The 22442-nt window shown below is 47.1% G+C and overlaps 2 protein-coding genes across 3 annotated transcripts in view; one reads left to right on the top strand and one right to left on the bottom strand.

The window, feature by feature from the left end:
• The first annotated feature begins 337 nt into the window (after nt 1-337).
• BTBD17 (BTB domain containing 17) lies at nt 338-9261 on the top strand. Its single transcript, XM_028714131.2, has 3 exons — nt 338-475; nt 6339-6615; nt 7591-9261. Exons 1-3 carry the CDS (start codon nt 382-384, stop codon nt 8669-8671), a joined length of 1452 nt encoding a protein of 483 aa, XP_028569964.2. The 5' UTR covers nt 338-381; the 3' UTR covers nt 8672-9261.
• A 5642-nt stretch (nt 9262-14903) lies between these two features.
• KIF19 (kinesin family member 19) overlaps nt 14904-22442 on the bottom strand; it is a 46484-nt gene continuing 38945 nt past the window's right edge. The window contains exons 15-20 of one of the 2 annotated variants that reach the window (XM_028714112.2): nt 21789-21943; nt 21585-21690; nt 19943-20039; nt 18897-19297; nt 17249-17408; nt 14904-16052 (exon numbers count right to left, since the gene is read on the bottom strand). In XM_028714112.2, the coding sequence (XP_028569945.2) occupies nt 15898-16052; nt 17249-17408; nt 18897-19297; nt 19943-20039; nt 21585-21690; nt 21789-21943 (1074 nt within the window). In that variant the 3' untranslated portion in view covers nt 14904-15897. Of the gene's footprint in view, nt 16053-17248; nt 17409-18896; nt 19298-19942; nt 20040-21584; nt 21694-21788; nt 21944-22442 lie in introns of both variants that reach the window. The other variant, XM_028714105.2, reaches the window with a different exon arrangement.

Here is a 22442-nt window from a genome sequence, read left to right as displayed (position 1 = left end):
TTGGTTGATAGTCTCTCTAACAGACTGGCACCAGCGCACCACTGTTTTGCAATCAGATGCTCTGAAGTTAAGAAACAACTATGGCCAAAAAGAAAACAGCTGTAAGGTGAGTGTTCTTTGTGCAACTTCCGGCATGCCGAAGGCTCCAGGTAGTCTTGCTGTCCCAGGGAGGCTCGGCCAACCGCCCAGGGAGTCCCACAATGTCCCACAGGCATCAATTCACAATCTTAAGTGGTTTCCTTGGTAACAGCTGTTACTAGTTTTCCACCAATCAATGGCAAGCGGGGCTGGGAGAGTCAGTGTCCTACATAAAGAGTCAGACACATTAGTACGCTCAGCCGAGGGCTTATTCCCTCTGCGGACACGCTGAAGGAAGCAGCTATGGCTAAAGGGATAGGGGTCCAGCAGGCCGCACCGAGGCGATGGACCAGCTCCTTCGCCGCACTGTCACTGCTGTGCCTGGCTGTCCAAGCAGGTAAGGAGGAAGGGCTGCTGGGAAAGAGCTTTGCTAGGTGAGCAGGTTGGGCTGAGGCAGCAGGAGGAACTGTGAATTTATTCATTCATTTTACACTGCACAGAGTGTGGCACAGAGCCGCAGAAAGTGGGGCATGTTGCAGAACTTTAGCACCAGTGAAGACACTTTTAAGATGCACTTTAACCAAACTGTATCACCAATGTATTCTTCATTGGACCCGATGAGAATTGAGCAGCAGGGAATTTAAGGCTCCGGCCACTCCCTGGCTTTAACATCCCAGGGTTGAGACAGGGTTCGAGAGCAAATTATTCCATTCTACTGAACTCCAGGTACGTGAATGGTTTCCCCAAGGTTATACAAGGTGTTTGGCTGGGGAATAGATGCCAGGTTTCCCAAGTCATGGGCTTATTCTCCAGTTCTTAGACCACCCTGCAAGACCTAACGGGTCTTGCTTAAGCCTGCATATATTGAACAGGCTGCGCCCAGCTAGCGCTCAATGAAACCTTGACCTTGAAGATTCGGCCTGTCTAGTTCTCTCCTCTACAACACCCATTGGCAGAGAATCCCGAGTTATAGAAAAACTGGACTGCGTGCTAAAGAGGAATTTATAACCAGCCGCACTCTTACCAAAAGCCACTTTGATCATAATTGTAAGGGAAAAGAAGCATATATGTTACCAACAGTAACTTCCAGCATCTTCTCTCGATGCTGGATGTCAAACTGACCCTTCAAGGCGAAAGGCTGTGTGTCTCTCATTTCCAATCCTCGACTCAGCTTGGTTTAACTGTGCCGCTTGTGTTTCTGGAAGAAGCTAATCCGCTGGATAAGACATGGATTTAAAAAGATATTATATGGGGGCCAGTTTCACCGCAGGCACAAGGAGTGGCTAGGCAGATGCAAAGGAGTTAAAGGAAAAGTTGGGGTTGCATACTTCCCTACCCCCAACTCTGTACCCTGCTGAACAGGATTGTGGCACAAGAGGCAGATTCATTATGGAACTTAGTATGTCAGCTGTCCTTAATTCATGGGCTCACTGTGCCCCTCTTTTGGAGGGAGCCCTGGTCGCTAAATCTCACCATTGTGCTTGGGTGAATTTATAAATTCTGAACGTTATTAGAGATCACGGTGTGTTGTGACCAACCAGATAGATGGGTTCTAATGGTGTTTTTTTGGGTGGGGTGGGGAAAGGGGGAAAGTCAGTTTTGCATCCCCCACGGAAGTGATTTCCTCATGAACACGCTGCGATCCTTTCAACTGCTTAAATGCAAAATAAACATGCCAATTTTCCTCTCTCAAGTACTGGACGTTAGTGGGTAGTTGCCCGTGCAAATAGCAATCGAAACCAGAAAAGAATAAAAATGGATGTGGAGACCACACACAGAAAGACCATCTCAAGTTTAAAGTGGTGGGGAGGGCGGTGTTTCAGCTGCGGGTCTGCCTCCCTACGGAGCAAAGAGTCACAAACACTCTTCTTTGTCAAGAAGCTTCGACAAAAGCGATGTTTTCATAGCAATAGCTGCATTTGGTCCTTCCCCTTTAAGCTGCTCTTCCCCATCCCGCTGGTGTCTTTGTCCTAAGAGAGAGCTGGAGATTCTTTTGCCATTGAATTTTAACCTTTCATCCCTGCCCAAGTTGGACTGGGCAGGAGACACAAGCCAGGATACGGGGAGTGTGAACAAGCTAAGCTTTCTTTCCCTAGGGAGACCAAAGAAGTGTAACTTGGCTCAGCGTGAGAATTTAATTCATCCAGCGGCAGCGGTTTCATTGAGTTAATGACGGCTGTGGAACTGTTGGCTGAGCTCCAGCTCCCATGAGTAGTAAAGTGAAAACTCCGACATCCGCAAGAGCTGGCTGGGATTAGTCAAAGCTCCGAGGCGAAGGGTGACTTTAATTACCACCTTCAGTATTAGGGAGTCAGGCAGTCAAGGGCTGCTGACCTTAATTATTCTGTTGCAAACCTTGGGAGATTTCTAGAAGCTAGAAATTATGAAATATATACTAAAACCTTGGAAACCCCGTCCTTCCATTTCCTTTTTTAAAAAATGATTTTTTATTTTTTATTTTACAAGCGTAGAGTTATAACAATACCAAGTAAATATCTGCATTTAGAGATTTCTCTGAATCTCCAGACTTCCCACCATGGGTCATACTGTCAACATTTTCAACTGCATATTATTTCGTAATGCGTATTTTGTATGCGTCCATATTGTCCATAGCGATTGTTACATTACAAGTGTTATTAAAAAATTCTGCTAATGTTTTCATCTGCTTGCAGTGGTCTCCTAAATAAATTAGAAATTTTTCGCCTTCTTTCTTAAAGTTTTTGTCTTCTTGGTTCCTGAGTTTTCCGGTCAGTTTTGCCATTTTGGAGTGGTCCTTTTATTAACATAGTTCATTCCTATGTTTGGAAATATTTGATGCAGTCCATCAAAGACTAAGAATATGTACAGCAAGTGCAAACAAGCTGTTTTCACACACACACACACACACACACACACACACACACACACACACACAAACTTCACATCAGAACTCCTGCTTCACTTCTGGTAAGATCCCCTTACCTTGGGGGATCGCCTCAAATATTCCAGTGAGGTTTTTGGGTTCCAGGAGACATTTAAATACTTCCAAGAAAATATACCAGTTGATCATTCTGGGCTACTAGCGTTTCAGAAGTATGCTAGTACAGAAGCATAGCATGTATGATACCCCATATTTTTCTCTCCTGCAGCAGCCCATGCAGCTAGCTTCTCTGTCAAATATTTCACATTATGGCCTCATCCTAGGAGTCGCTAAGATTGCAACTAGGCCTAGGAAGGGCGTGCCGTTTATACTTTCTGTTGTGCTGCCCTAGATAGTTACAACTGCTTAGTAAATGTCAATAATATTTTTAGAATAAATTTTATTTTTGCATTTTCTATTTTACATAAACAAATGAATACATAAACATATAATCCCTTCTGACTTCACCCCCTCCCAATGGTGGATCTTATTGTACTGATTTTACCCTCTGCATCTCTATCATAACTCTATTTTTATAAATCCTTTGTCAATCTATAGTTCAAATTTTGACTACACGTTTTCTGTCAATTCTACCAATGTACAGTGGTGCCCCGCAAGACGAATGCCTCGCAAGACGGAAAACCCGCTAGACGAAAGGGTTTTCTGTTTTTGAGTTGCTTCGCAAGACAAATTTCCCTATGGGCTTGCTTCGCAAGACGAAAACGTCTTGCGAGTCTTGCCATTTCCCCCCCGCTTCCCCCCCTTTTTCTAAGCCGCTAAGCTGCTAATAGCCTTTTAGCAGCTCAGCCGCTAAGCCTTTAATAGCCGCTAAGCCGCTAAGCCGCTAATAGCGCTAAGCCGCTAATGGGGTTGCTTCGCAAGACGAAAAAACCGCTAGACGAAGAGAATCGCGGAACGGATTCTTTTCGTCTTGCGAGGCACCACTGTATGTAGTTATTTACAATAGCTTTTCAAAAAAATTATAAACTTTCCCCATTCTTTATTAAAGACCTCCTCTTCCTGATTTCTAATTCTTCCTGTAAGTTTTGCCATTTCGGCATAGTGAATCAGTTTTGTTTGTCACTCTTCTTTGGTCAGAGTTGTACCATCTTTCCATTTCTGAGCTAAGAGAGTCCGCACAGCCGTGGTCGCATACCTACAGTGGTACCTCGCGTTAAGAATTAAATTCGTTCTGGAGGTCCGTTCTTAACCTGAAACTATTCTTAACCTAAGATGCCACTTTAGCTAATGGGGCCTCCCACTGCCGCCACACCGCCACCGCACAATTTCTGTTCTCATCCTGAAGCAAAGTTCTTAACCCAAGGTACTATTTCTGGGTTAACGGAGTCTGTAACCTGAAGTGTCTGTAACCTGAAGCATCTGTAACTACTGTAAATAGTTTCGTCTGGTCCTTCGGGATCTCTGGTCCTATAATACCTAAAAGCTTCTGGTTTCTTAGGAAAAGTTATTTTCAACATTTTTTCAGTTCCTTATATATCATTTCCCAGAAGTCTTTTTTCATCTTACATGACCACCACATATGATAAAAAATACCCTTTTTTATTTACATTAATAAATGTTAATAATAAGGCATAGCATATCACTGGTCCAGCCTTTGTGATCCCGGTTTTAAAATACGGTCACAACTGGAACAGCAGCCTACTGAGACTGACTCTTCTACTCACCCTGGGCAGAACATCGATCACTGGCTGCAACTAAAGTGGATTCATAATTGCCCAATACCATGGAGCTTTATGTAGTTCAGAGAACCCAGAAAACTTATCAAGTGTATCTTCACAAAAGGCTAAGATGTCTGACATGGTTTGAAAGCTGCAGTTTGGGGAGAAGGATCCTCTCCTGCTCTCAGACATTTTGGATCCAATGACCACTTTTATTTCAAAATTCCCTATGCTCTGAAAATCTGAATACACCAATTGCATAGGAAATCTCTGGATTTAGGGAGCAGACAGTGTGAGACAGCTGTAGTCAGAGGGAAATGCTGCAATGACAGGGAGCGTTAAAGGAAGCACAAGGGGGTCCACAATCTACATTAAGCTGAAGTACGGACAGGCCCTAACCTAGGTCTGTTACTTTCAGTGGGTCTACCGTGAGTAAAACCTAGTTGGATCCCACCTTATTGGCTAGTGTTAAGGGGAGTTGGAGTCCTAGAACATCTAGAGGGCCACAGAATCCTCATCCTGGCCCTAAACCAGTTCTGGGTTTGGAAAAAAAATTAGTAAAATTAATTGAAAATAGAAAAAAGGCTTCTGAACTGCTCTTTGTGGCTTTGCTGAAAGAAAGGGGGAATCTGAGGCCAGCTTAACTCGATTGCATAGCTAGTTAGTCAAATTTATTTGTTAGAAACCATTGGTTATTGCATTCCCATTGTGCAAAGTGTTAGGACCAAACCAAGAGAATCACAAAGGGAAAAAGGGATTTCAGGAATGCTCCTCAAAATGAGCTATCCCAGATTAGCACCACCTTCGAAACAGGTTGAGACCCTACCTGCCCATACACTGTCTTGCCAGAGTGGTACATGCGTTAGTTATCTCCCGCTTGGACTACTGCAACACACTCTACATGGGGCTACCTTTGAAGGTGACCCAGAAACTACAATTAATCCACAATGCAGCAGCTAGACTGGTGACTGGGGGTGGCCGCTGAGACCATATAACACAGGTCCAGAAAGACCTACATTGGCTCCCAGTACATTTCTGAGCACAATTCAAAGTGTCGGTGCTGACATTTAAAGCCCTAAACGGCCTCTGCCCAGTATACCTGAAGGAGCGTCTCCACCCCCATCATTCAGTCCGGACACTGAGGTCCAGGACTGAGGGTCTTCTGGTGGTTCCCTCACTGTGAGAAGTTACAGGGAACCAGGCAGAGGGCCTTCTCAGTAGCAGCACCCACCCTGTGGAATGCCCTCCCACCAGATGTCAAGGAAATCAACAACTATCTGACTTTTAGAACACATCTGAAGGCAGTCCTGTTTAGGGAAGTTTTTAATGTTTGAAGTTTTATTCTGTTTTTAATTTTCCGTTGAAAGCCGCCCAGATGGGCGTGGTAGAAATAATAAATTATTATTATTATTACACTGTACCATCATGGATAGGGGACGCGGGTGGCGCTGTGGGTTAAATTATTATTATTATTATTATTATTATTATTATTATTATTATTATTATTATACACCAGAGTCAAGGGGCCTACTCTCAAATGGCCCAGTGGTTTCCTATCCAGCCTTCCCTTACATACTAATCAAACAATTGGGGGCTTCCCCCATGAATTTCATTCCACCCCCATTTCCCCAGCCCTGAAATCTCGCCTCTTGCTCATTGATTTTGTTTCACACTCTCTGCAGTCCAGAAGGCGGACCTCACTGGGGATTCCACAGTGGCCACCATCAACCACTCCCTGTCATTGCTGCAGCGGTTGCAAGAGCTCCTGCAGAACGGCAATGCCAGCGATACCACCCTGCGGGTGCACACTGCAGGCTCGGACGAAATCAAAGTCTTCCACACCCACCAGCTGATGCTCAGCTTGCAAAGTGAGATCTTCGAGAGCCTCCTGCACAACCAGACCATGATCACTCTGCACGAGCCACCTGACAGTGCAGCCCTTTTTGAAAAGTTCATCAGGTAAGAGGCTGAGCTCACTGACCTCATCTGGGTGGCCCTAAAAGAAGGAGTGAATGAGTCCCCTTCCTCGGTCCTGTTGGTTCTCAGCTGGAGGAGCTGTAGTTGCCCTCTGCTCTCCTTCCATCTCTCTCCTAAGAACCTGGCTGAACCTTTTTATGCAGTCCTGGGATGCAATATGGCAGGGTAGTCAACATGATGTTTTCCATTATATTGCTGGACCCTCTTGGACCATTGGCCATGCTGGCCAAGTCTGATTGGAGTTGGGATCTAACATCTACGTTGGCAGCCCCTGCACTTTTGCCTATAATAAGACAACTGGAAACACAGCTTGCTGGGAAATGTATTCTAAGAGAACAGGAAATGGAATAGACTACTGTAAATGTAACCTGTCCTTCAGTTCTGTGGCATGGCGTGTGTCCGATTTGCCAAGCTGGGAGAAACCAGAATGGGGCTTTTGTGGCTGAGAGCAAAGGGAGTGAGGCTGGACGCCCAAGATCAAAAAGAGACAGAAATGTTGGAGATGTGTGATCTCCACACCCTCCAACATTTCTCCAATGAAAATAGGGATGCCCTATTTAATAATAATACAGTCAAACCTTGAATGTAATCCATTCGACTTCTGAAATGTTCAGCAAAGTCAACGGAGTAAAAGAAAAGCTGTTCGACTTCTGAAAAACATTCGAAAACAGAAGCATTCGCTTCTGGGTTGTTGGCATTCGGGAGCCAAAATGTTAAGAAAACAGAGCCATTCGAGAACCAAGGTTTGACTGTAATAATAATAATTTCATTATTTATACCCCACCCAAGTTAATTTAAAACCAGCTAGGTGGTGGTCTCATGCAATGCCAAGACGTTTGTATGCTACCCATCTCAGTAGCTAGCGCAGTCTATTAAAAATAAAAATTAAAAAAAACATGAAAACCGTTGAGAGAAGAAATGTCACCAATATGAATGATGATTGTGTCCCTTCTCTAGATATCTGTACTGTGGTGAGATCTCCATCCTCCTCCACCAAGCCATACCGCTTCACCGACTAGCCAGCAAATACCGCATCTCTAGCTTGCAGAGAGGGGTAGCCGAATACATGAAAAACCATCTGGCCAGTGAGTCGAACCAGGGCCACGTGGTGGGCTGGTACCACTACGCAGTGAGGATTGGCGACGAGGCTTTGCAGGAGAGCTGCCTCCAGTTCCTGGCCTGGAACCTCTCAGCTGTGATGAGCAGCGCCGAGTGGGCCTCGGTGAGTGTTGATCTCTTGCTGCTGTTGCTGGAACGATCCGACCTGGTTCTGCAGAGCGAGTTGGAGCTGTACACAGCCGTCGAGGAGTGGGTGGTCACACACCAGCCCGAGGACTATGTCGTGGAGAAGATGCTGAGGTCCCTGCGTTATCCTATGATCTCCCCCAGCCACCTTTTCCACCTGCAGAAGCAGTCTCTGGTGATGGTGAAGCACTACAACGCTGTGCAAGACCTGCTCTTCCAAGCCTTCCAGTTCCACTCAGCCTCCCCAATCCACTTTGCCAAATACTTCGACGTCAACTGCAGCATGTTCCTGCCCCGAAACTACCTCTCCACCTCCTGGGGTTCTCAGTGGGTGATCAATAACCCAGCCAGGGATGACCGCAGCACCAGTTTCCAGACTCAGCTGGGGCCCAGCAACCACGACTCTGCCAAGCGCGTGACTTGGAACGTTCTGTTCTCCCCACGTTGGCTCCCGGTCAGCTTGCGCCCCGTTTACTCGGACTCTGTCTCGGGGGCCATTCAGTCTATCAGGATCGAGGACGGCCGCCCCCGCCTGGTTATCACTCCGGCCACGACTAGCTCCGACTTTGCCGGAGTCAGTTTCCAAAAAACCATCCTGGTAGGCATGAGGCAGCAGGGCAAAGTCTTTGTCAAACATGCCTACAGCTTCCACCAGAGCACAGACGAGGTGGCCGACTTCCTGGTGCATGCCGACTTACAGAAGCGCACCTCCGAATACCTCATCGACAACTCTCTGCACCTGCATATCATCATCAAGCCTGTCTACCATTCTCTGATCAAAATCAAGAAGTAGAAGAACGGCGGGAGATAGAGAACCACAAGACAAGGCAGGGGACGAGAATGACTGGATTGTACTGAAGAACAGCAATGAATACAGTACAAAACTGGCTGGCATCTTGTAATCTATGCATGTAAACTGGGCATGCAGGCCCTGGGTGCTTCTTGCATGAAAACAACTTCTGCAGCTACAAACCTGGGGACTTTAAAAAAAAGAAAAGAAGATGGGAAATTAAAACATGTACAGTCTCAGGGGTGGGGAATTCCCTTATCTCTGTTTTCAGATGCTTCTGTTTAGCTCTCTTCCATCTTTGAAGGCTGCAATCCTACATGTGCTCACCTGGGAGCCAGTTGCACTGAACTGAATGACTTACTTCTGAGCAGATGTGAATAGGATTGCACTCTTAAGGAACTCAGGTAGAACTGGAGGATCTCAGTGGTGCTTTTGATTAGATCGTTCTCCAAGATACCTCCCTTAGCAAGAGATTTGCCTTCCTAACTTGTTTAGAATCTGCCTTCATGTCTTGCCCATGATGTGGTGATCCCGTGGAATTGTTGTAGTTTGAGAGATATAGACAAAAAACAAAACAAAACAAAAAAACCCCAATGGTAGGTAAAAAGTCCTTAGAATACTGTAATATTCATATGGGTTCTTTAGTCACCCTTATTTGTTGATGCATCCAGCCTTCCACTATTCCCTCTAGTAGACTTGATACTAGATGAACGAGTTTGGTTCTTTAAGCGTTAAAAGTGGCACCATGGTCTTTGGTTCATATAAAGGGTAGATTATACATCCATACCCTTATTTTGTCTCAGTCCAAACCAGAGACGCGTGAATCCCATCTCCTGCTGCTTTTGACTGGATATCCTAGCCACAGAGTGGGTTTTTGCTGTCTTGCTGGTCAGGTAGGAAAGCTGAGCCTACTTTCTGAGTCCCTGATTAGTGAATTAAATACATACGAACCAATTGACCAGACCCATCACACTTCCTTCTCTCCATTTCAACCTCTGCCTCCTGGCCCTTGTCACATGATTTTTTTCCAAAGTAGGCAGATTCCAGTGTCCCATCCCAAAATAATAGCATCTTCACCTTTAATAAGAAAAACAACAACAACAACAAAGGCTTTCTTGTTGGTTTTCTAAACTTTATGTGATAAGTGTAATTATTTGTTTGTAAAATAAACGGGGCAAAAGCTGGTTTAGAACTGGAGGAGTTGGGTTGCAGACTACGGGCTAGGTGGAAATATGGTGCTTGTGCTCTCTCTGCAGGTAATGTCCACAGCCTTTTGAATAGATCATCAGTTACATAGATTTCTAAATAAAAATCAGGAAATGTATTGCTGGGGATGACTGTGTGGTGTTATTTTTGAGGTGAAAATGGTTTTTGAGCAGTGTTCTGCTCAAAGAAGGAGTCTTCATTGTCTTCTGTTCAATCTTCCCTTTCATGTATTGACTCCCTTACTTAGCCTGTAATCCTCTCTCTCCTTCCCCCAGTGTCTTGTTGTAAACTGCCCTGTGGTCCTTGAATGAAGGGCTTTATAGAAAATATAATAATAATAATAATAATAATAATAATAATAATAATAATAATAATAATAATAATTAATTCAGTCTTCAGCTAATCTGCATGGCTTCCAAGCCTTTCGCACCCCTCAAACTCTTGAAATCCTGAAAATTATTTTGATGCACACAAGGGTAGTCAAGGCCCCAGTCCCCCATGCTTTCTTCTTCTCCCAGTGAATGCATGCAGGTTCTGGGCCTTTTCAATTGGTTAGAGCATGGTGCTGATAACGCCAAGGTTGCAAGTTCGATCCCCGAATGGGACAGTTGCATAGTCTTGCATTGCAGGGGATTGGACTAGATGATTCCGAAGGTCCCTTCCAACTCTACGATTGTGTTCTATGGTGGCTTGGTCACCATGTCAAGGTGGTGTCACCAGTCACTGAGGGGGTGTTGACAGGGCCGTCTTAAGCATATCCGGCACCGTGGTGCAAATATCCCTCCGGCGCTCCCCCGGCAACTCAAAAACAAGGGAGGGGGCGGTAGAAAATGTCCTTTGCTTCCCCCACTGCCCCGATCCCCAGCGTGGTGGCGGCGATTGAGCTGGCGGACATGGGAAGCCCGAGAGGGCAGCCCGGGAAGGCTGCGCCGCCTATCGCCCGGAAGCAAGAGGAGGACAATGACCAGGAGCAGGGCTGTCCTTAGCAGATGCAGAGGCTTGGGAGGGAAACTGCGCAGTCCATTGAAGGCAGTGAAGGTCCTGTGTGAGTGTCTGGAGGCGGTTGGAGGATGGATGGCAGCTAACAGATTGAGGTTGAATCCTGACAAGACAGAAGTACTGTTTTTGGGGGACAGGGGGTGGGCAGGTGTGGGGGACTCCCTGGTCCTGAATGGGGTAACTGTGCCCCTGAAGGACCAGGTGCACAGCCTTGGAGTCATTTTGGACTCACAGCTGTCCATGGAGGCACAGGTCAATTCTGTGTCCAGGGCAGCTGCTTATCAGCTCCACCTGGTACGCAGGCTGAGACCCTACCTGCCCGCAGGCTGTCTCGCCAGAGTGGTGCATGCTCTGGTTATCTCCCGCTTGGATTACTGCAATGCACTCTATGTGGGGCTACCTTTGAAGGTGACCCGGAAACTGCAATTAATCTAGAATGTGGCAGCTAGACTGGTGACTGGGAGTGGCAGCCAGGACCACATAACACCGGTCCTGAGAGATCTGCATTGGCTGCCAATACGTTTCCGAGCACAATTCAAAGTGTTGGTGCTGACCTTTAAAGCCCTAAACTGCCTCGGTCCAGTATACCTGAAGGAGCGTCTCCACCCCCATCGTTCAGTCCAGACACTGAGATCCAGTGCCGAGGGCCTTCTGGCGGTTCCCTCATTGTGAGGTTATAGGGAACCAGACAGAGGGCCTTCTCGGTAGTGGTGCCTGCCCTGTGGAACGCCCTCCCTTCAGATGTCAAGGAAATAAGCAGCTATCCTATCTTTAAAAGACATCTGAAGGCAGCCCTGTTTAGGGAAGTTTTTAATATTTAATGCTGTATTATTTTTAACACTCGATTGGGAGCCGCCCAGAGTGGCTGGGGAAACCCAGCCAGATGGGCGGGGTATAAATAAATTATTATTATTATTATTATTATTATTATTATTATTATTATTATTATCCTAAGCCTCTGCGAGGATCGCTCTCCTCCTGCGGAGGCTTGGGAAGGAAGCTGAGCACCCGCCAGCCATATAGTGGGTGGGGTGCAGCTGGCGTGCGTGCAGGGAAAAGGGAGGCTGCCGGCAAATCCGCACAGCTCCCCCACTCACTAGGACGCCCCTGAGAGGCCAGCGCCCTGGCGCAAGAACCACTAACACCAATGGGAAAGCCAGCTCTGGGTGTTGAAACGAGAGGTGGCAACAACAGGCAGGTGTTTCCGCCGGGTGGGCACGTAGAAGAATGCTGCTAGATGCTGGTGGTCATTGTCATTATGTACAGCTTCTGCTGATGGTTCCACGGCAGCCAGATCCTCTTTTTGAAGAAGAAGAAGAATAATTTGGATTTGATATCCCGCTTTATCACTACCCGAAGGAGTCTCAAAGCGGCTAACATTCTCCTTTCCCTTCCTCCCCCACAACAAACACTCTGTGAGGTGAGTGGGGCTGAGAGACTTCAGAGAAGTGTGACTAACCCAAGGTCACCCAGCAGCTGCATGTGGAGGAGCGGAGACGCGAACCCGGTTCACCAGATTACGAGTCCACCGCTCTTACCACACTGGCTCTTTTTGGTGTCCACCAAGCCTCTGATGGCCAGCAGCAGGCAGCCTGCACGTGCCTCATGAACATCACAGCGGAGATAACCTGTGAGCTCCCAGGAGCACTCTGCACATCCCCAGGGGACCTACTCTAACCAGTGTTGGAGGTTCCTGACATCGCGTGATTGCCCTCTGCTCGCTTACTTGACGATAGCAGCCTTTTCCTTGTGTCATATTGACAGCTGATTAGAACACAAGGGGGGAAGGGCGGGAGAACAGGCCTGCACCAAAGAGACCCTCAAGCTTGCTGGTATCCCTTTTCACCTACAAATGTGGCAGGGAGACTTTGCAGGTTTGGCTATGCAGGTGACCTGCACACAGCTCCCTCCTTGCAAATCGGGGATGACGCAAACAGCAAGAGAGGCTGGCGAAAGGTCCTGCGCATAGCTGTCAACTTACAGATTTGAAAATAAGGGACCAGCAGCCTTGAAAATAAGGGACCAACAGCCAAAATAAGGTACCTGCAGCCTCACCTGTTCCAGGCACTCCAGTCTTCCTGCAGTCTGGTCAAACTCATGCTGGGTAGCTTCGAGAACACTGTCCAACCAACTTTGTAACCAGAGGTTCAACTGAATAGAATCTGAATCACATGCACCACAAGGCCTATGCAGCCTCAACTTAAGATGGCTCCCCGGCCTGGCTTTGCACTGCAAAGTTTGCAGCAGCACGTGCAACAAAATGGCGTCCAGCATTCAAAAACCCCCTCAGCTTGCATTAACTAGCCACACACAAGGCATGCAAGCTCCACCCCCCCAGTCGTTCTTAGACTTCTTATTGGGTGAGCAACACAGCCAAGCAACACAGTTGGAGCCTCCCTCCTCCCTGGCCGGCAGGGAGGGAGGGAGAGGAGCTGCTTCCTTTGAAATTTAAGGGGCATCCATCAATAAGGGACAGCAGCGGGACATGATGCTGGAATAAGGGACTGTCCCTTCAAATAAGGGACACTTGACAGCTATGGTTCTGCGTGGTGCCGGTGCCGCCATTTTGAGGAAGGCCCAACAAGATCCCACGGGAGCTGCTGCTGCTGCCACCGCCCTTATTAGCTGAGCAGCCCTTGCCAGTTTATTAAACCAGTCATCCTGATCAGCCATAGTTCAAAGCCTATGCTGATCCCTCGCCCCCAAAACAATATCATCAATTGGGTGTTTCTTAAAGGAGATGCTTGCAGGCATAACTGACCCCAGCCAAAAGCAGAGCTTGAAGACAGCGCCAAGCGTGGCAGGCTGGAAATGTTCTGCACCTCTGCAACCAGCTGTCGGGTTTTACAAAACGGGAGTCCTTGTGTTATATGCTGTAAGCCGCCCAGAGTGGATGTGGAAGCCCAGCCAGATGGGTGGGGTAATAATAATAATAATAATAATAATAATAATAATAATAATAATAATAATAATTCCATATCCATACATGGAAAGTGTATATAAATCACTCCTTTAACCAGGCTCCATAATCTCTTAAAGAACATAGTGACCTCACATTGCTTTGGCCACGTGTTTGCCAACCAGAAAAGATGGGAGAAAATGCATGATAATGTATATGGATACCCTTTGAGGTGAAGGGACGCGGGTGGCGCTGTGGGTTAAACCACAGAGCCTAGGACTTGCTGATCAGAAGGTCGGTGGTTCGAATCCCCGCGATGGGGTGAGCTCCTGCCAACATAGCAGTTCGAAAGCACGTCAAAGTGCAAGTAGATAGGTACCGCTCGAGCAGGAAGGTAAACGGCATTTCTGTGTGCTGCTCTGGTTCACCAGAAGCGGCTTAGTCATGCCGGCCACATGACCCAGAAGCTGTATGCCAGCTCCCTCAGTCAGTAAAGTGAGATGAGCGCCGCAACCCCAGAGTCATCCACGACTGGACCTAACGGTCAGGGGTCCCTTTACCTTTACCTCTTTGAGGTAAATTATTTGAAATAGTTCTTATTGTATATGATGCATTTGGATTTTTCTTTAGATTGCTTCAAGATCTGGTGATGGTAAGTGGGCACTAAATGAACTTAATAAGGGTAAGTGTTATGTACTAAGCTTGGCTGCCAATGGCCGCTAGTCACAACAGCTATAGGGTCAAAGACAGTACGGTATATCTAAATGCCAGGGTGCTTCGACATTTAGTATGGAACTGCCATGCTTCAAGTTAGTCAATCTTTAGAGGCTGCCACATGATGCTACTAGGCAGCCTTTGTCATCTTGTATTTTCCCCAATTTACTATCTCTTCACCTCCCTTCTATGGTTTGAAGGCTACCTCAGAGTCTGCTCCAACTGGATCTCTCTCTCTCTCTCTCTCTCTCTCTCTCTCACACACACACACACACACACAGTGTGGGTCATTCTACCACCAACTGCCAAATGTGAATGATCCTGACAGGTCTTTCTTAGACGCTGATATTGAAATATAGTCGGATCTTTCTTGTGTACTGCTTTCTATTCTGAAAAGCTATTTTAATACTAACTATGCAGAATATACCCAAGAGTGTATTCAAACCAATGCAGGTCTGCTGTAAGCCCATGAAGCATGTGTTTGGCAGAAACTGCAACCCGGAGTAGGCAGCAGAAAATACAGGAGGCTAAAGAGGTCTCTGGAAATGGCTTGAGGTTGGTATTGGATAATGCACGGTTCTATTTTCTTCCCCACGCTACCTTGCCACAGTTCACGGGATATACAAAAGTCAACATTTCTCAACTCCAATGTACGCATTTTTCAAAACCAGTTGCCAGTTCTCATGAAGAAAGAGCCATAGAGTATCCAACCCAACGGGAGACTCGCCAGAAATGCTGTGTGTGATCTCAAAGGTCTGTATCATTCCTCCACGTATTCAGCGATGGCTTCTGGTTGGCGAACAGTCTTGTTGCCCCTTGTTGGAAGACAGCCAACCACATCAGGCGTTTACCATTGCTTCCCACCCGCATGGTCATGACCTGAAGCTGTGTGGCTTCCAGAGGTCACCCCCTTCGTGTTCCTACCCCCAGAGGGATGTTCTGGAAAGTTTTAAAAGACTGAACTGTACTTGACTATGCAGAAATATAGCATGCACACAGCACTAACAGCAACCCATCTCCCTATAGGGTCACCCGGTTTGTGTGTTCTCCTCTAGCATAAAGGCACAACATAGCCACAAGCGCTTCCATTGAAAATAGATATCTGTGCTTGTGGAGGAAGGAGACCTCTGGCTCCTCTCAGTTACCATACCAGATGGATAGATGTTTTTATGCCCATCCAGAAAGATACTTATTGGAGTCTGGGGGAATCAGTCTTGGAGTCTGTTAAGACTTTTGGGGCAAACTGAATCCCTGGCAGGAGCACCCGCAACCAATTGGGTGGAGTCTTCCTTTGGGTCATCCTTTCTGCAATAAGCCACCTTCTCACAATGTCTTTGGCCACTTTGCCATCCGACTGAGTGCCAGAGGCAGCTCCCCGGGACTTCTCAACCAGCTTGGGTCCCCTCAGTTCTCAGCATCGCCGGTTCCTGCCATCTTTGCAGTGAGGGTTGGTGCCATTAACTGTGATATAGTTCAGCCGTGGAGGGCGCTGGCTGGGCTGGAAGTTTTTCTTGGAGATGCCACCTTGGTTGGAGGGGACTGAGAGAGAGGAGGCCTCAGTAGGACCTAAAGGGGAAGAAGAAGAAGAGGAAGGAGGAGGAGGAGGAGGAGGAAGGAAGATGACTCTGATTAAATTTCATAGGCGTTTGCATCATAACTGAACCCTAACCAGTGTTTGCCTGACACAACCAACCCCCCCCCAGTCCCTCATATTTCTTCATGATATAATTAATTACACTGACCTTTGTGTTAGTTCAATAGCATTCAGTACAATTCTGCCATCTCTGTAACCTTCAAAACCCTTAAACATGAGGTGGCATTTATTCTATGTAAGCTATTTCATTAATCCATTAATTATTTTATTTATTAGATTTATATACTGACCTTCAACATAAGATCTCAGGGCAGTTCTCACAATAAAGTACAGGATAAAACAAGTAAATTATTCCAACGAAACAGCAAAACAATAGCTCCCCCTTCCTGTGGTCACATTTAAAAGGCTGTAGAATATTAATCAGCCGAAAGGCCTGGTTGCAGAGGATTTTTTCTGCCCGGCGCCTAAAAATATATAACGAAGGCACCAGGCGAACCTCCCCGGGGAGAGCGTTACACAAACAGGGAGCCACTACAGAGAAGACCCTGTTCTCATGTTGCCACCCTTTGGACCTCACATGGAGAAAGCAAACAAAGAAGGGCCTCAGATGATGACTGCAGAGTCTGGGATGGTTTATATTACTCCAAAGTGAAAATGCGGGATCCTGCATGTGCACTGGAGGACAAGATGCTTTCCTTAAGCTCTGGCACCCAAATTCATAGAATCATAGAATCATAGAGATGGAATAGACCACAAGGGCCATCGAGTCCAACCCCCTGCCAAGCAGGAAACACCATCAGAGCACTCCTGACATATGGTTGTCAAGCCTCTGCTTAAAGACCTCCAAAGAAGGAGACTCCACCACACTCCTTGGCAGCAAATTCCACTGTCGAGCAGCTCTTACTGTCAGGAAGTTCTTCCTAATGTTTAGGTGGAATCTTCTTTCTTGTAGTTTGGATCCATTGCTCCGTGTCCGCTTCTCTGGAGCAGCAGAAAACAACCTTTCTCCCTCCTCTATGTGACATCCTTTTATATATTTGAACATGGCTATCATATCACCCCTTAACCTCCTCTTCTCCAGGCTGTGACCCATGGTTAACTTTACTACAGTGGAGGACGGCTGTTAACAGCAGCAAGATTTTACTTGCAGTTGCTTAGGTGCCCCTACCTGAGGATGGCTGGGCCTGTAGAAGTCTCACTCTGGACAACTGCACGGCTGCCCTCCCAATTCCCCGGGTGTTGTGAGTCCCTCCAGCGGCCGTTATCTTGTGTTCAGAACTGCTTTCCAGCGGATGACGGCGGGCAACATTGTTCTTCGGACACGGGAGCTGCAGGGGGAAGAGGCAAACACACAGGCTGAGAAGGTGGTTCGTGAACAGGGGGTGCGGATCTCTTTTACCATTCCATCATTTCTTATTAAGGAGCATTTGCAAGGGAGATATGAAGGGGGAGGAGATAAGGTCAGTCTACATAACTTTAATCCGCACTATTCATTCTACAAAAAAACAGCTTTCTGGTTGGGAACATGGCCAGGGGCAGGGGGAACAGTTCCCCTTTTAACGGAAGAACCACACTTTTTCTGTGCTTTTGGTTTAGCATTTGAATGCTAAGTTGGAAACATGCAAATTTGCCATGCACAAAATGGAGACTGGAGACAAGTAAGGGGCTATTTAGCCTGGCTGGGTATTTTTTTTTAGATTGCAACCAGGCTCTGTCGGAAGGTCTCATGTGAGTCTTCCTTTTTTTAAAAAAAGAAAAGTTTTTATTTATACTTTTCAAGTTTATACATTTTTATCTTTTTATATCTTTTATATCTTTTTATATCTTTTTTATATATGTGGTGGACTTGCAAGAAAGCAAAGGTATTTTGGGAAATGATACACGAGATAAAAAAAGAAGTTTTAAAAGAGTATATATATTTAAAAAGCACGAAGCATTTCTGTTAGGGATTAGAGGGGCAGAAATTACCCCTCCCCCCAAAAAAATGTTAAAGTTGTTTATGTATGTAACAACAGCAGCTAGGATTCTATATGCGCAGAAACGAGAGAAAGAAGAAGTTCCAATCAAAGGAGAATGGATAAGTAAGATCAGGCATCCCCAATCTTTGGCCCTCCAGATGCTTTGGCCTACAACTCCCATGATCCCTAGCTAACAGGACCAGTGGTCAGGGATGATGGGAATTGTAGTCCAAAACATCTGGAGGGCCAAAGGTTGGGGATTCCTGGGGATGCAATGGAGGTTGCAAAAGCGGCAAAATTAAGAGACTCTCATGATGAGGGTTTTTAGGGAAGAATGGATGCCTTTTTCAGACGGTTTGAAGAAATATCACAGTAGGACGAACTCGCGAACAGGATTTGAGCTACGAGCAACAGAAGCAACCAGCTAACAATATTGTGGTTAGGATTTGATAGATACAAGATAGGGGTGGCAGCGGAAGGGGAGAGATAACAACTCCATGGGAAACGGGATGGGACATCGGCAAAAATAAGAGAAAAGGCGAAACTGTGTACAGTGGTACCTCGGGTTAAGAACTTAATTCGTTCTGGAGGTCTGTTCTTAACCTGAAACTGTTCTTAACCTGAAGCACCACTTTAGCTAATGGGGCCTCCTGCTGCCACTGCACCGCCGCTGCACGATTTCTGTTCTCATCCTGAAGCAAAGTTCTTAACCCGAGGTACTATTTCTGGGTTAGCGGAGTCTGTAACCTGAAGTGTATGTAACCTGAAGTGTATGTAACCTGAGGTACCACTGTATATGTCAAAAATGTTGAAATTAACAAAACATAATTGGGTAGCTGTGAGATGCTGAAGACGTACCCTGTGGCCGGTGACCTCAAAGGACCGAGACCTTCGCTTCCTCCTCTTGGCCTCTAGCGATTCTTCCCTCTTCTCAAGCTTCTTGTTTCCCTTTTTGCTGACCCGGAGCCACGGCCCAGGGGAGCGTCTGGGGCCGTTCCTTCCTGGCACGGTCTCGCCAGTGCTGCTGGACAAGTTGTCCTCGCTGACGGCGTGCTGCAGGCCTGGGCTGGCAGGCCGGCAGAGGGCTGGGGTCTCTTGGCACAGGGGGTCCTCACTCTCGCTCAGAGAGTGGAGGGAGAGGCTGCTGTGTTCCTTGGTCGGCTCCAGCAGGTTTCTCCGGTCGTACTCCAGCACCCGGGAGCGGCGCCGGGCAGCCTTCACCGCGATGCTCTTGGTGCCGCTCGCTATCTCTTTGCGCTCTGCCAATGGAGGGTGTGTGTGCCAAAAAAAGCATATTTTTTATTGCACTTCGCATTTTCCTCTTTTTTAAATGCTTTTTATTGGTTTTCTTACTTGATAAACACATACAATAAAGTAACCAAAATAAGAAGACGACAGCAGCAACAACAACAACAGAAAAACAAGGAACAAGAAACATACATACAACCATAAATCCGTAAGTTCTTACACACAGACTTACGTCACCATATTCTTCATTCCCAATTCCTTTTCTTCTTTCCGACAGACTTCCGTCTTCCTCATAGCAGGTCTGTTTTGTCTATTTGTTAAACTGCTTCTTTTATCATTTCATCATTTCTACAGTTTCCCAAATACTATACTTATAATCCATATTATGGTTTGAGAAAATTAATCAAAGCAAATCCAGGTTTTGACTTGGGGGCACAGTTTTTTTTTATTTTAAATAATCTCTATAAATTTCCTATTCCTTTTGGAACTTTTGGTTAGGCCATCTCCTAATTTTCTCTGTCATTTTTGCCAATTCGAAATATTCAATTTATCCTGCCATTCCTTTTTCATTGGTACTAATTCACTTTTCCAATTTCTAGCTATTAATATTCTTGCTAAATAAAAAAAAATCCTTAAAATATCTGGGTTATAGTTACCTCCGCGCGGCAGGATGCCGTCAGAGCAGTGGTCGCTGCTGTCAGGGGAGGAATTTCGTTGGCTACTCAGGCTTACCAAACTCTCTCGAGGCACATACTGTGAAGAAGAACAGAGGCAGGAAAAGTCACGCACACACACGAAACGCTTGCTGCTGAAGCACCTCCTCTTTCTGCTCGGCGTGATCTTCTGTAAAGAAGCTGTGCTACGAAACTGCAGGTCCTTGCAGAACACTACCAACTACAGTCGTACCTTGGTTCTCGAATTTAATCCGTTCCGGGAGTCCATTTGACTCCCGAAACTGTTCGGAAACCACGGCACGGCTTCCAATTGGCTGCAGGAGCTTTCTGCAGCCAATCGGAAGCCGCGCAAGCAACGTTGGGCATTCAGCTTCCAAAAAATGTTCGCAAACCAGAACACTCACTTCCGGGGTTGCAATGTTCAGGAGGCAATTTGTTTGACAACTAAGGCTTCTGACTACCAAGGTACCACTGTATGTAGAAATGTCTCTTGTTACAGAGGAATGCCCGTGCATTCTTGAGACAAAGGCACACATCCTCTGCATATCAAGTCAGGGTTCTGTCCTCTCCCCCATGCTTTTTAACATCTACATGCAGCTGCTGGGAGAGATCATCAGGGGGTTTGAGCTGGGTGTTCATCAGTATGCAGATGACACCCAGCTCTACCTCTCCTTTAAATCAGAACCAGCAAAGGCGGTGAAGGTCCTGTGTGAGTGCCTGGAGGCGGTTGGAGGATGAATGGCTGCTAACGGATTGAGTTTGAATCCTGACAAGACAGAAGTACTGTTCTTGGGGGACAGGGGGCGGGCTGGTGTGGAGGACTCCCTGATCCTGAATGGGGCAACTGTGCCCCTGAAGGACCAGGTGCGCAGCCTGGGAGTCATTTTGGACTCACAGTTGTCCATGGAGGCGCAGGTCAATTCTGTGTCCAGGGCGGCTGTCTACCAGCTCCATCTGGTACGCAGGCTAAGACCCTACCTGCCCGCGGACTGTCTCGCCAGAGTGGTGCATGCTCTAGTTATCTCCCGCTTGGACTACTGCAATGCTCTCTACATGGGGCTACCTTTGAAGGTGACTCGGAAACTGCAATTAATCCAGAATGTGGCAGCTAGACTGGTGACCGGGGGCGGCCGCCGAGACCATATAACACCGGTCCTGAAAGATCTTCATTGGCTTCCAGTATGTTTCCGAGCACAATTCAAAGTGTTGGTGCTGACCTTTAAAGCCCTAAACGGCCTTGGTCCAGTATACGTGAAGGAGCCTCTCCACCCCCATCATTTAGCCCGGACGCTGAGGTCCAGCTCTGAGGGCCTTCTGGCAGTTCCCTTGCTGCGAGAAGTGAGGTTACCGGGAACCAGGCAGAGGGCCTTCTCGGTAGTGGCGCCCGCCCTGTGGAACGCCCTCCCAGCATATGTCAAGGCAATAAACAACTATTTTACTTTTAAAAGACAACTGAAGGCGGCCCTGTTTAGGGAAGTTTTTAATGTCTGATGTTGTATTGTTTTTAATATTCTGTTGGAAGCCGCCCAGAGTGGCTGGGGAAACCCAGCCAGATGGCCGGGGTATAAATAATAAATTATTATTATTATTATTAGTCACTCCCCCCACCCCTGTCGATTCACACCTCTTGAGTGATCATGCCGTTGACATGGATAGGAGGCGGTGTCACTACTGCTGAATTCTTGATCTGCCGGGCTCGAGGGCTGGCCTTGAACACCTGGCCTGCTTCACTGCTGAGAAGAGAAAGAAAGATAACCTGTTCGTATCAGATCTTGAGATGGGGGCTGCATGAGATACATTTCACAAAAAGGTATCAAGTTAATCTTACCTGTCTGGCTCGGGGACAAGGGGTGGGAGAGTGCCCCTGCGAGAATCCCTCCGTGGCGGCTGCTGGTACTCAGAGCCCAGGGTCCTTACACTCTCTTGGTCAGAGTCCAGGATACTTTCCACCGGGAGCGGGGGGAGCTTTGGCACAGAGGTGTCCTGCAGGGAAAACAGAACATGGATGCTCTGAGAGCCCTGCAGGTATAGCCGAAAGCAACTGCAACCTTGCATTCTCCACCTACAGTTTGTAGCTGAAGTTGATGGCCCAAGAAGGGGCAACACCACCGGTGGCATTAAGGGGTAAAGGGGACCCCTGACCATTAGGTCCAGTCATGGCAGACTCTGGGGTTGCGGCGGTCATCTCGCTTTATTGGCCAAGGGAGCTGGCGTACAGCTTCCAGGTCATGTGGCCAGCATGACTAAGCCGCTTCTGGCAAACCAGAGTAGCGCACAGAAACGCCGTTTACCTTCCCGCCGGAGCGGTACCTATTCATCTACTTGCACTTTGATGTGCTTTCAAACTGCTAGGTTGGCAGGAGCTGGGACAGAACAATGGGAGCTCAACCCGTCACGGGGATTTGAACCGCCGGCCTTCTGATCAGCAAGCCCTAGGCTCTGTGGTTTAACCCACAGCGCCACCTGCATCCCGGTGGCATTA

Source organism: Podarcis muralis, chromosome 2, assembly GCF_964188315.1.
Source record: "Podarcis muralis chromosome 2, rPodMur119.hap1.1, whole genome shotgun sequence".
NCBI lineage: Eukaryota > Metazoa > Chordata > Lepidosauria > Squamata > Lacertidae > Podarcis > Podarcis muralis.
Note: the sequence above shows the minus strand (reverse complement) of the source record. Positions and strands in the feature narration are given on the sequence as shown.